General features: G+C 42.4%; 1 protein-coding gene across 8 annotated transcripts in view; it reads left to right on the top strand.

The window, feature by feature from the left end:
* CHCHD6 (coiled-coil-helix-coiled-coil-helix domain containing 6) overlaps positions 1–12,438 on the top strand; it is a 100,575-nt gene that overhangs the window by 22,138 nt on the left and 65,999 nt on the right. For 4 of the 8 annotated variants that reach the window (XR_011905119.1, XM_072347315.1, XM_072347313.1 and 1 more), the window contains exons 5-6: positions 6,959–6,979; positions 11,835–11,918. Coding sequence is in view for 6 of the 8 variants with exons in the window: in XM_072347315.1 (XP_072203416.1) it covers positions 6,959–6,979; positions 11,835–11,918 (105 nt within the window). In the remaining 2 variants the exon portion in view is untranslated. The remainder of the gene's footprint in view (positions 1–6,958; positions 6,980–11,834; positions 11,919–12,438) is intronic. The other 4 variants (XR_011905120.1, XM_072347316.1, XM_072347312.1 and 1 more) reach the window with 1 other exon arrangement.

Genomic DNA, 12,438 nt, shown 5'->3' with positions numbered 1-12,438 from the left:
CTGGTGACAGGATGAGGTGAAATGGCTACACATTGTGCCAGGGGAGGTTTAGGTTGGGTATCAGGAAATGGTTCTTTACAGAAAGGGTTGTTAAGCACTGGAATAGGCTCCCCAGGGAGGTGGTTGAGTCACCATCCCTGGATGTGTTTAAAAACCATTTAGATGTGGTGCTCAGGGGCATGATTTAGCAGAGGGTTGTTGGTTAGGGTAGTATGGTCAGGTGGGGGTTGGACTCGATGATCTTTAAGGTCTTTTCCAACCTGAGCAATTCTGTGATTCTGTTATAACTGCCTGCGTTTCTTCTGTCCCATGCCCATGGTTCGATATGTTTCCCTTTCTTGTCCTAAACTCCCATAGAATGTAGTTCTCACCCCTTTTCAGGTTTAGGAACCATGGAGGGATGGCACTGAGGGATGTGGTTATGGGCATGGTGGGGGTGGGTTGATGGCTGGACTTAGTGATCTTAGAGATCTTTTCCAACCTTAATGATTCTGTGATTCTTAAGGAGCTGAGCTGATGTCGTTGCTTCTGGTGAGTTTAGTACTGGACTGTACTTGTTCAAGGAGTCTTGCATATGGAGTGAAGTTGTAGGGCCAACTGTTGGTACAGATTCTAAAAAAGAAAAGCCTGAACCTACCTTTCAGGATTTCTTTTTCCATTCCTTTCATGGCCTTTAATGACAGGCCTCCAGGAATATTTGTCAAATCACTTAGCGGTCTGGTTATTTCTAGTCTACTGCACTGGTCAACTTATTTGATCAATAAATCAATCAACAGGTTCTAAAAATTACTTTCATTGACTTTTAGAGGTGTAGTGTATAAAAGGAGCTCACAAAGTAAATGACTGTGCGCTCTAACTGTAATTAGAGGGCAAACAGTGTGGAGATATGTTTGTAAATAGTATCTAGCACAATAAATAAAGCAATCTGTCTTTAGGATTCTGTGATACTGTGAGCTAGATTGACTCTTTCAATTTGCAAACTCATGAAGCATGAATCTTGGCCATGTCAGGTCATCTGACTGCTATATTTAGAGCAATACAGTGTTTTAAAGCTACATTTCAGGCTTCTTGCATCTGATCGAAAGGTCTAGGAGTAAATACTTTGGTTCCATGTGGCATCCTGTTAGAGCTTCGGGAGCTCCAATGAGAAGGGAGTGTTAAAATGGTTTAAATCAACATCCTCAACTCTTCCTGCCGTGCTCAGTCTGTCCTCTCCTCCTTGTGACAGCAGTAACACCTGGCTTCAGGTCCATGCAGAGACTGACAAGTTACTGCTTCTTTGAAAGAGAAACAGTCTTGTCTTTGATTTTTCCAGCCTCCCTGCCTTGAGTAAGAGTATGTAGCAGAAAATGGTCATTGAATCAGCATTGAATCCTTGTAGTTCTTACAAATGTTTAGCATTTGCACGGTGTGGAAAACAGCCATTTGCGAATTGTCCTCTCAAATGGAAATCAAAATTCTGCTGGCAGTGACATGGATTTGCAAGTTGCTGTTGGTATAAACATGCCCTGGAGGTTGCAATATAAAAATAAGGAATATAGTTTTACAATAGCCTGAAATCCTTGTTGCTGAATGTACACTCTTCTTTTCTTTTCTTTTTTTTTTTTGTGTGGTTGATTTCATTATGAAATACTTGGATTACATTGAACATGCAACCTTGCAGCGTTTTCTCTGATTTCAGCCTTGTGGGAGCCAAGAGAAGATGTACCCGAGTACCAGCATATTCACTTCTCAAAGTGTGCAGTGGGATGCAAGTGCTTTGGAAGCAAGAACCAGAGTCTCTAGTGGACATTTTGTCTATAGCTCAAAACCACAACTTAATTGGCAGGCTTTTCATAACGCTGACTTTGGCATAAGATGCAGGGAATGCTGCAGGCCAAGTCTGAGGTACATTTTCAGAACTGGTTATAGGAGAACTTAGTGCTTACTGCTGATCTCTCTATGGTAATCATGGAAATGAGAGAGATTGTGGTCAAGTCCTCCACTTCTCACTTTTTCTTCTTTCTGGCAGTCTATTAGTATCCTTCTTCATTTTTAACTCTGCTTTCCTCCTTTGATAATACTTTACTTACAAGCATGAATGAATATATGTACCAGTGTGATGCTTATTTTGAGCTCTCTACAGTACATTTGTTGTGGCCCTTTCTGCAAGGCTTCAGAATCCTCTTGATTTATTCTAAATCTTTGTTATTCTGTCTTTCCCACATACATTTAGGTGAACTGAGAGGTTGGATTTTACTCTAGAAAGATACTGACTGTGAAATGCTGCATGAAGTTTGCTTTGTGTGTGTGTGTAGGATGAAAGAGTGGCAGGACAGGGAAATTTACAGGACTCATAGTGGGTTAAGATACGTACTGTTGTGTCTGGAAGTCTGAGTCTGTGCCTGCAGAAGGATTTGTTAAAACAAATGGGATGCATCATCTTGAGTGAAGGTTTTCAAGAATTTTCTCACTCAAGCACGTAATTAAGACAGTCTTTGCCTGTATTAAAAAGTAGCCTCAAAGTCAACTCTGTTTCTCTTGAACTGTGTGGTATTTGACGTATTTATTTATTTTTTTTATAAATATTAAGAAATTAGTTTTCTAATCTTGTAGAAGAAACTTTGGGTTCATTGTACTGCATTAAGCCTATAGTCAGTGGCTGGTGTGTATAAATACCTGTATTGTTCAAGCACTGGTAAAAATTGTGTTAGTGTCTGGGAGCAAGTGTGGATTGGGAATTCCTTCTCAGCTCACATGGTTCATTGTTTTTGCTGCTTGGAGGCACATGGGTTGATTGTTCAAGCTGTCCTGATTCCTTACATGCCAGTGGTTGTGTTTGAAGTATGTAGTAGTATGTTTGACTTAGGAACTAATGTATTTGGTATTTAAGGACCTGCAAGAGAAGCTATTTACCCAAATGCATGATCAGAAATGAGACTGAAATGCAAGCATGCATAACAGTTATTTTCTCCTTTCTGTACTATCCCTAGAAAGCCATATGCCACCCTTAGGCTGGCATAATGGGAGTCTATATTAATGATTATGAGCTAGAAATAATCCAGGAGGAGTTGAGTGGCCTTTGCTTCTAGCATTTTGAGAACATACCTCGTGGACTCGGTAGGGTCTGAAATACATTCTGGGATAGGAAGTCATAATTAATAATAGAATTTCCCAGTGCCCTCTCTTGCGAGTTGTTTTTCTTTTGGCTAAATTAGTCGAGGTCTTGTGAAGCCTTATGTCTAATAGTCTGAGTGGAGAATTAAGCAAGGAGGGGAAAATTTAGAGGGAGTTGCTGACTCACCTGCTATCAGCAATAAGTGTCTTGGGTGTACAGCTAGAGAGCCAGCGCTGTATGATTCCTATAGGCATTGGGTGCTTGGCTGTTGGCAGCCTGCAAAATGGAAACTGTGTGTATGCGTATAAAAGTGGTGATGGGAAAAGAAAACGTGGGAATAGGCTGATGTATTAAAGCAAGCAATGAAAGCAGATGGTTTACTTTAGATTTTATGAAACAGGCTTCTCTTTATTTTGTTGTAAATGAAAACTATCAACTGTCAGTAATGCAAACCTATCTTCCGCAGTGCCATAACTATTAGAATTGCAGTTGTCCTTGTGTTGTAAAAGGGCAGAGGGTTTTTCTGATGCTTCCCATCTTCATATTTATAGAATCACGTGTGCTCTGTATACTTTAGTTGAGCAGTTTTGTCACAGCCTTGTCCCAAAATGGTTTGCTGTTCAGTTGTCTCTTTCTGCTTACTCTCCTGTGTCAGTTGGTTACATCTCTGACTCTCATTACATTTAATATTGATACTACTTCAATTTTCCACTGAGCTGGAAGTGTTTAAGGGTCTGGAGTGGGTACTGAATATTTATTCTTCAAATTCTTTAGCTCCTACTGTGATGGTAAAGCTCAGAGTTGGATTATTGCCTTATGGAGAAATGACTCTTTGCTTATTCAGTGATGATGTCTGGTCATCAAGATGTTAGAATATGTGCTGCAGAGCTCTTTATATATAGACATGAATGCAGAAGTTGTTGCCAACAGCTGTCTTAGGTTTTGGGCACCTGCTGCCTCTCATCTCTTACATATCCCACTCTATCTTTGACTCCTAAAGTTGGCAGTGCCCGTAAAAATACTCTGTGTTCTTAAGTAGCAGATCTCTCCCAGTCTGGGAGTCTGGATTCCTGAGTCTCTGGTCACGCTGTAGTCAGGTTAATCATAGAGCAGTGTCACTGTCCATGGAAAGGTGATGGATATCCACGTTCAGACTGATTTCACTCAGGTTCCAAAAGCGTTGCCTGTCTGCAGGCCACTTCTTCATTGTGCATATCCCTTTGTCCAACATTACCCACTGCAGAACCATATTTTGATTGTTAACCACTATATTCATGTTTCTTCAGACCATGACGGACAAACTTGAAGTGCAGGTGGTGCTGTGTATGAGTCGGGTAAAAGAAAACACTGAGAACTGTCCATAAGTATGAAATACTACTCTGACACAGTATTCATGACTTCATTGATATGTGGGAAAATATCCCCTGCTTACAGAACCAGTGTTCAAACATGAGGTTTTCAGAAGTACAGGAGCTTTGCTGATGTTCTTCCCATATCCAACCAGAGTCTGCTTCAAGCAGACCATGTCACTTTTTTTTTTTCCCCCCTTATAAATACCTTGGATGGGAGTTGCTAATTTGGCCCCAGGGTCCATTTTAATAGTAACCATTTGCTTCTGGTACAGTCAAAGGGAATATCTTGGTTTGATTTTGACCCCAGTAATAATGTTCAGTATTTGTTCAGCTGTCCATTGGGTTATCCAAGTAACCCACTTGCTGTAGCAGAAGAATACAGCAGTATTGACTGAAGGTGCTAAGTGATGGCTTGTGTCCAGGGGCAGGTTTATAATGTTCACACCTGCAACTGGGAGCTGGAAGTGGAATTTGGTTAGGAAGAAGGAAGCCGCACGTTACTGATTTCTTACACAATTACCTTAAACTTTGAAAATACTGTTGGATTTGCTGCATCTCTTATTGTTAGTGATGATAAATGCAAACCTACTAAGAGTCTTGGCTCAGACTTAAGTAGCACAACTTAAACCAGTAGCCAGGGTTTTCATTTTTGTATTTTATTATATTTTTAGTCTGTGCTTCCCTCCAAACACAATTATTTTTCCCAGCCCAGGAATATCTTCTATTGCATCAAAACCTGTTTTAAGTTTCCTCTTCCCTTTCACTGGACTACATCCATCTGTTTCTGTTGTAGTATTTTTTCTTCCTCCTCAAAGGTGACAAAATTAAAGCCTTTGGCAGTACTGGCAGACTAGATGCCCTGAGGCTGGCAACAGTGTAATTCTACTGTTGTGCATTATAGTTAATAGGCATACAACAGGAGTCACATCTTAGTGAGGAGTTTCTTCTCACTCTCTTCTTAACAACTGTCCAGTGTTACTGAGTCAGTGCCCTGTGACTGTTTTGTCATGGAAGTACTTGTCCACCAGGGACGTGTCAGTTAGTGGCTTAGGTGTCCCAAGGACAACATGCACATCCAGTAATGAGCTACTGGTTTACGTGACCTACCTGCTGGAATTATCATGCCATAAAGAGCCGTTTTTCCTGTCCGTCTGCTGAGGATGGACAGCCTTGCTATTGCTAAAATGTTGCTAGAACACTAAGCACATCTGTCCAGACTGTAAAAATCAGTGGGAAGAGAAATGTTATTCAGATCAGGCATTAGTCAAGATGGGTCAGTGATTGCTGGTCAACACCTCTTGTGTGTCAGGTTGTTTGGCCAAGGACTTGATGTCAGTATATCAAACCTCCCTGCAGGAAGGGGATAAGCTTCCCCTAGCTGAGCTGGAGATGTTTTGTCTCACCCCTCTCAGCTGTTGTGAAGGATGAAGATGGGCAAACGCACACAGTGGGTGGCACATCACCCCTCACTTACCTGAAATAGCTGCTCTGTGCCTTCAGAATGATGGCAGATCTCATACATGTTACACTTCACTGTCTGCTCCCTCTGACATTGAACTGTGACCGGGAGGAAGGTTCCTCCTGCCCTGTCAACATCTTCCCAAATAAATAATCATCATCATAACAGCTGGCCTGTGTTGAGTTCCTGCTTAGTGAGAGTGCTGCTGATGGAATGGGGCCCTGAGAGGCAGGGAAGGCTTGCAGCCCTTGAGAACAAATGAGAGCTGTGGCTGCCTCATAAATGCCTTGGCCTCAGAAGGAGGTGTTTATGGGCATGAAATGTTTATTGTCTTGCACTTGCTTTGTTTCTGCTGGGTTACTGTGCGAGTTAAAAGTAGTAATAAGTAAAAAAGAGGCAACACTGCAGCCTGCTGGATCTGCTTGGCTTGTCAACAAATGAAGGAGCAGATGAGAGCAGCTTGGATTTGGGGAAGAGATTTGGAATGTGCACAAATTAGTATTTGATCCCCTTTGAAGGAGGATCCCCTCCATCAACTGGCTTTCTGTTGGGAGGCACTCTGAAGTTCTAATGTAAAGAAGATCACTTGCTATTGAGGTGAACTTATGTATTCAAAACCACCTCAGCAAAATGATGCATGTTCTTCACAAGGAATTTGGGAAGTGTGGTTGTTGGTCTCCTCCTTTCAAGTATGCCCAGCACTGCCCCATCCATTGGTGTGTGTTCTGGATAATGTTGTGCAGTGCCTTGTGTGACACCCTGGCTGCTGCGCAGCTGTCTGTGCTTAGCTCTGCTCTATGGGGGGATCCTGCCTTCAGGGGGCTTGCTTTGTTTTTATTTGGGGGGATGTGTGCTTCTGCTTTAATAGCACAGTTCCCAACAGGGGACAGCACTGCACTATTTAAGATGCTAGCCATTTTTAAGGAACTTTTCTAAACTTGTCATACTAAAAAGCTATATTGTGCAGCAGCAGGCGGCCTCCATAAATCACTGATTTCTCTTTTTCTTCTCTTTTCCTTCCTTTTTCTCTTGTGCTCTCTTTATTCCAAGCCTGCGGATTTGGACGCCTGGGTAAGCTCTCTTTTTTTTTTTATCTGGATCTTGCTTATTCCAAGTGTCATGTTGTTACTGTGTGCGTACAGATTGTTATTGCTGAGCACAGATGCAGGATTTTATTTTCTGTCATTACATTTTAAAAGGTGTTCAGCTAGAAAATTGCATATTATTTCCTCCATAAAGGTTTTCACTGGTTCCTTTTGTGTAGCTTACAGCTGCTGAAACCAAACTTGATCTGGTGATGTGTGTAGCTGGCGAAGACAGTGGCAGAAACAGGAGGAAATGAAGGTTACACCAGTACTGCTTTTTAAGGCTGTAAGGCTGCGTCTGGGGTCTAAAACAAAGGAAGCAGTCACCAGCCTTCAAGAGAATGAGAGAAAGGGGACAAAAAGCAAGTGATGTGGTAGGCCTTGCCTGCTTGGAATAGTGACTGCAGGCAGCTCTGCATTGTTGGTGATATTTCTGCTGATGCAAATAGGAATTCAGCCAATGCTCCCCCGTGGTTGCTGCTCTGGCACAGCCCTCCCTGTAGAGTTCCGCTGCTTAATCCTGGGGCATGATGTGTGCAGGCTGCCCCTTGCTCGGATTGTCCTTTCAGCCCTGAGGTTCTCTTAAGGCTTGGCCAGGAGCGTGCCAACGAGCTGATTTTGGAGGTAGTCCTGTTTGTCAGTGCATTGTAGTCAATTCCTTTGTCTGCTCTTGTAGCCTCTAATAGTATTTGTTTTTCTCCCCTGCCTCCTGGACTGCTGCCAGGACTGGAAGAGACATTGGAAAGCCTGAAGTATAAGAACTTAGATTGGTCAAGTGTGCCATGTTGAGGCACCCAGCCCTAACATCTGCTGTGCTCCTGCAGGGATGTTGCTGGGTGTCTTTGGAGGAAGCTGGTTTCTTAAAGTGCAGAACGAAGGCATCTGATAGAGTCTTCAGGACATTTGTTTATCCCTGTAGCTTGTTTCCTTGGGTTGCCTCTGACTGACCCTCTGGGCATCATCTCGCTTGTTCCTCTGTGACTGGTGAATGTATTTGGCCAAGAAGATAAAGTACTTTTACCTTGCCGAGTGCTCTGACTTAATTCTGAGGAAGCAGATTGTGGTATGGACCATCCCTTCTAGTCTGAGTCACCTTTTGCAGGGAGGGGGCTTTTTTCCCCCCAGTAGTCTTTCCCATGCTGTCTCCCAGCTGCACTGCAGGTCTCCAGCAGCTGTAGGCTGTGCTTTTGCTTCACTTGATTCCCACATGCTGCATTGCCTGCTGTAACCTAACCCTGCCAAGAAGCCCTTTCAAAGCAGATTGCCTTCCTAGTTTTCACATTTAACAAGGTGATGAGAAGGAACCTGTGATTAAGGGTAATAAAACTCTGCTGTTATTTCACAGAGGAAAACCAAAGCTGATTTGTGAATGGACGTAGCTAGAGTGAAGCCTGGCTCTACAAGTCCAGGTGCACAGCGTGTTGAGCTGTGTGTTGGATGCAGCTCAGGATGAGGCTCAGTTTCTTGTTCAATTGAGAGAGAATGAACCAATAATTCATTAACTCAATTAAGTGGTTTGTAATGTATTTCTTTTGGCCTGGCTGTCAGCTAGCAGGCCAGTGCTTGGATTCTTCAATGGAGCCGATATGTAATGTGTAGCTCTGGAAGAGTGCTGTCACAGTTAGTTTCTAAATGGGTTACTGATAAAGTTTCAGAGTGGCATCTAGATAACCTGAGAAACTTTGTGCTCTGAAAAGAATGTGAAGATTAAAAAGTAGGAAGAACTTGAAAGAGCCCCCAGCCAGTCCAGGTATGTGTGAACCTGGAAGCTGCAGTAGTGTGCTTGTAGCTTATCTTCACTGTCCTTTTGTAGCAATTTAATGCCTTTAGCTTCATTACAAAGAGTTTGTGAGCATTTCCTCAATGCATCTGGTGGTTTTGTGCAGAGGGAAGTTGCCTGTTGCATACATCCCATTTTGCAAATATTTGTCTGTCCTGTGTTGTTCTTAAGAATTTTGAACACATTTGAATATTCTACAGCCAACTGCAGTGTGCCTCCCTTCCCTCCTTGTTTTGTTTTCTCATTCCTCCTTGATGTGACAGTCTGTTGTGTTCTACAGCACAGTTTCTTAGGTGTCATCTCCCTACTTTGGTCATCTCTTGCATGCCACGTTTCAGCTCAGATGCGGAGAGGATGAGAAATGCAGTTTTCCAATATATGATTTTCAAACCACTGTCTTATCAGGCGTATCTTTCCTCCTTCTTCCATTCTTTATTTTTAAAGGCCTTTATATGAGAAGCGTATCCGATGCTTTGTTTGCTACCTGCAATCTTAGTCCCCTGTGAGATCACAATCATCTCCATAGCAGCCAGTTCTGTCTGGGACATCACAGGCTTCTGACTTCAGGTAGGGAATAGGAGGCACTCTAGAGGAGTAGAGGACTAGAGGAAGTCTTAATAAATATCCTATGTTCATAGAAAATGTCCCTTGCTGTCTAACCCAGTTTGGAACAGTGAATATTTCAATTGACGTACACCCTGACTGTGTACCATTCATACTTCAAACATTGTCATCAAGACTACTAAAGTTTCTGGTAATAACAGCTGGGAGTACAGGGACACGGAAACAACTTTCAAGCAAATATTTCACTCCGTAGAATGTTTCTCAGTATACTTGAGCAGCTCTTTGAAACACTGAAAATACGTTTGAATTGCAAGTAAAATATTTTCACTGCAAACTCTGGTTCATCATGCGACTTAATGGTGGTAGTGTGGGATTAGCTGGGAAGTAGAATGGTGTGTATGCTGAGCTCATGCTGCCAGCACTGTTCTATGTACTGTTTTTTTGCTACCCCAGAAGAGTAACATTGCCACGTAATTCAGTCACTTGGACTAAGGAGAAACTTTCTTGTGTCTTATAGGATTGATCTTTAGGCTGCTTTCATCTTGTATTATGCTTTACGCTGAAAAGCAACTTCTATGTTAACTGTGCAGAAGGGACAGCACTCTGTTATTCTTCTTTCATTTCCTTATGTATTTTACCCTTAAGGAAACGTGAAGCACTTTTCTAGTAATCTTATTTTATGGGTATTATGCAGAAAATTAGCGGGAGAATCGAGGTCCTTTGCATACCCACCAGATCACTGTCCCTTCTTCTCTCTGTTTCATTTCAATTGAAATTGCCCAGTCCCATGCAGAGGGTGGATCTGTGTTCAGAAGGATCATTCTAGTTCCCTTATTAAAAAATGGAAATTCGGGCAGTTTGGAGGTGCCCATCAGGGCCCTTGTTGTTGCAGAGGTGTAGCTCATCTCTCACCTGGCCTCCCCCTTGGCCGCTGTTTCATCTGCTCTGCAAGCTGGAGGTTATACAGCAGCTCTAACAAAAACAAGAGCCAGAGATTTTGCTGTTAAGCAGGAGTCTGTGAGAACAAGGCCATGTAGGTGTGTCTGCAGAGCTTGTGCCTTATCCTGGCCATTTTGGCTGAGCTGACAAACATGAGAATGAGTTGGTATTTTTTCTTTAAAAACAAACAGACCCCCAACCCCTGTTTCATGTGCTCATACTTTGCTCATCAGCTGTCTCTCGCTGTGTGTCTTAAAGCCTCTTCTTAGCCCTATTTATATCGCTGTAGTTCATCAGCAGGGGAGCAGAAAGAAGGAAATGCATGGCAACTTGCTTTCAGATGTAATTTTTCTCATTAACAATGGCTGTTGGCTGTAAAATGACAGGTCTGAGCCCATGGGGATGTTTCTGTCCCAGCTGCTTAATCATGTTGGACCAGCGTTTTCTGTGATTGTACCACCATTAAAGTTATGAGCGGTGCTGCTGGGATGCTGTAGGTTAGCAGGGTGTGTGTTCATGGTGAACTGACTGCTCGTTTAGTTTTGAAAGATCTTCTGTGTTGTGGTAACTTATGAGGCCCCAGAGATCTTGGAGTGGGATGGGAGGAGAAGCACAAGATCCATTCTTTTAGCTATTGTTGCTTTTTATTTTCAGATTTAAAAAGTTTGGCTCAGTTCCATCAATGCCACGTTTTCTTAATGCTGACTCAGCTTAGAAGTGGGAACGCTGCGAAGTGCTGCCAGCTGAAAGGCAAAAGCTGTTGCTGTAAACAATTATTACTTTTTAAACTGGTCGTTGTTTAATTGATGACCAGGTTAGGCCTTCAGCATGCTTTTGTATACCAAATGTTGGAAGCATCACACTTCTACTTAAGAAAGAGGAGGAATTCTGACCTTAATGTTCCCTCCAGGTCTGTATCACCCAACTAGAGGAGCTATGGAGTGCAGCCTGGTGTAGTGTATGTGCAGAGGAATACAGAGGCACGTGCACTTAATTGTTATGGCAGTGGCTTTAACTATGTGTGTAGAAGCACTTGTGTGGTCTGTGAGAATGTATTGCAGTATGAGTGTTAAAACACCACCTTACATTGGGTGTTTCCCTTATGTTTGCAGGGATGCATAACCTCTGTAGAAGTTTTCTGACACTCAGAAGTGTTTATGAAATGGAGGACTTGAGGTTTATTTTTAAGGTAACATGAGGGAAGTTGTAGTAAGCATCATGGTTTATGTGACGTGCTTGGTTAAGGCAGACATCAGAAGATGGTAGGCAAGTTCAGATGCATTGCCTTTGAATGAGAATAGGCTTTCATGTAAAAAGGAGAAATGAAAACAAGGTATTGTGTTTGAGTATGTTACTAATGAGAGTTACAGAGCTGCGGGGATAGTCCCAAATGATCCAGAACACAGAGAGTTTGAAGCTGCGTTGGCAGGGATCCCATACATTAGATCTGAGCAATGTGGATTTTCTGAATTCCAGTCTGAATTCCTTGTGCTTTCCATGCCCTTATGCTCTTTACCTTCAATTTCTTCTACTGATTCTCCTTTGTTCTTCTTCCCAGGCCATGGAGCTGCAAGGCAGGGAGGCAGAGCTGAAGCGGCAAGAGGCCTTCTATAAAGAGCAGTTGGCCCGCATTGAGAGGAAGGTAAGGCCAAGTTGTTCTTTGTGGCCTCCAGATACTAATGGGGTCAGTTGTGGATCTGAGCAGGGAACCAAGAAGCACTGTGCTAAAACCTGGAACTGTCAGCACCTTTTGTCTTCCCCCACTCCTTACGTAATGAAATGAAAAAGCTGTACAAACAGAGCCTTGTGAACAGCTCATGTTTAGAGATAAGTGGCTTTTAACTTGATTTTAAAATGAAGTTCATAGTAATTCAAACTTTTCTTTCATTGTGGGGTTTAGATAAAAGCTGGGTTTTCTGTGCTTTTTGTTTTGGTAAAAATCCTTGCTAGATCTCTTTTTTTTTTTTTTTTTCTTATATCACAAATCTTGCTCTAAATATGAATTAAAGTTGTATTATTAATTGTCCTCTGAGGAGCCCAACAGTTCAAAGGATGTTGCTGCAGAGCCCTGTTTCTTGCTGGATAAGCCTTTGAAATGAACTTGATTTGAAGAGACGCTGTCAAGCATCTTTTAAGCCTGAAATGACCTTTGAAAATCCATT

The sequence above is a fragment of the Excalfactoria chinensis genome, chromosome 12, assembly GCF_039878825.1.
Source record: "Excalfactoria chinensis isolate bCotChi1 chromosome 12, bCotChi1.hap2, whole genome shotgun sequence".
Classification (NCBI taxonomy): Eukaryota; Metazoa; Chordata; class Aves; order Galliformes; family Phasianidae; genus Excalfactoria; species Excalfactoria chinensis.
This window is presented reverse-complemented; position numbering and strand designations above follow the sequence as displayed.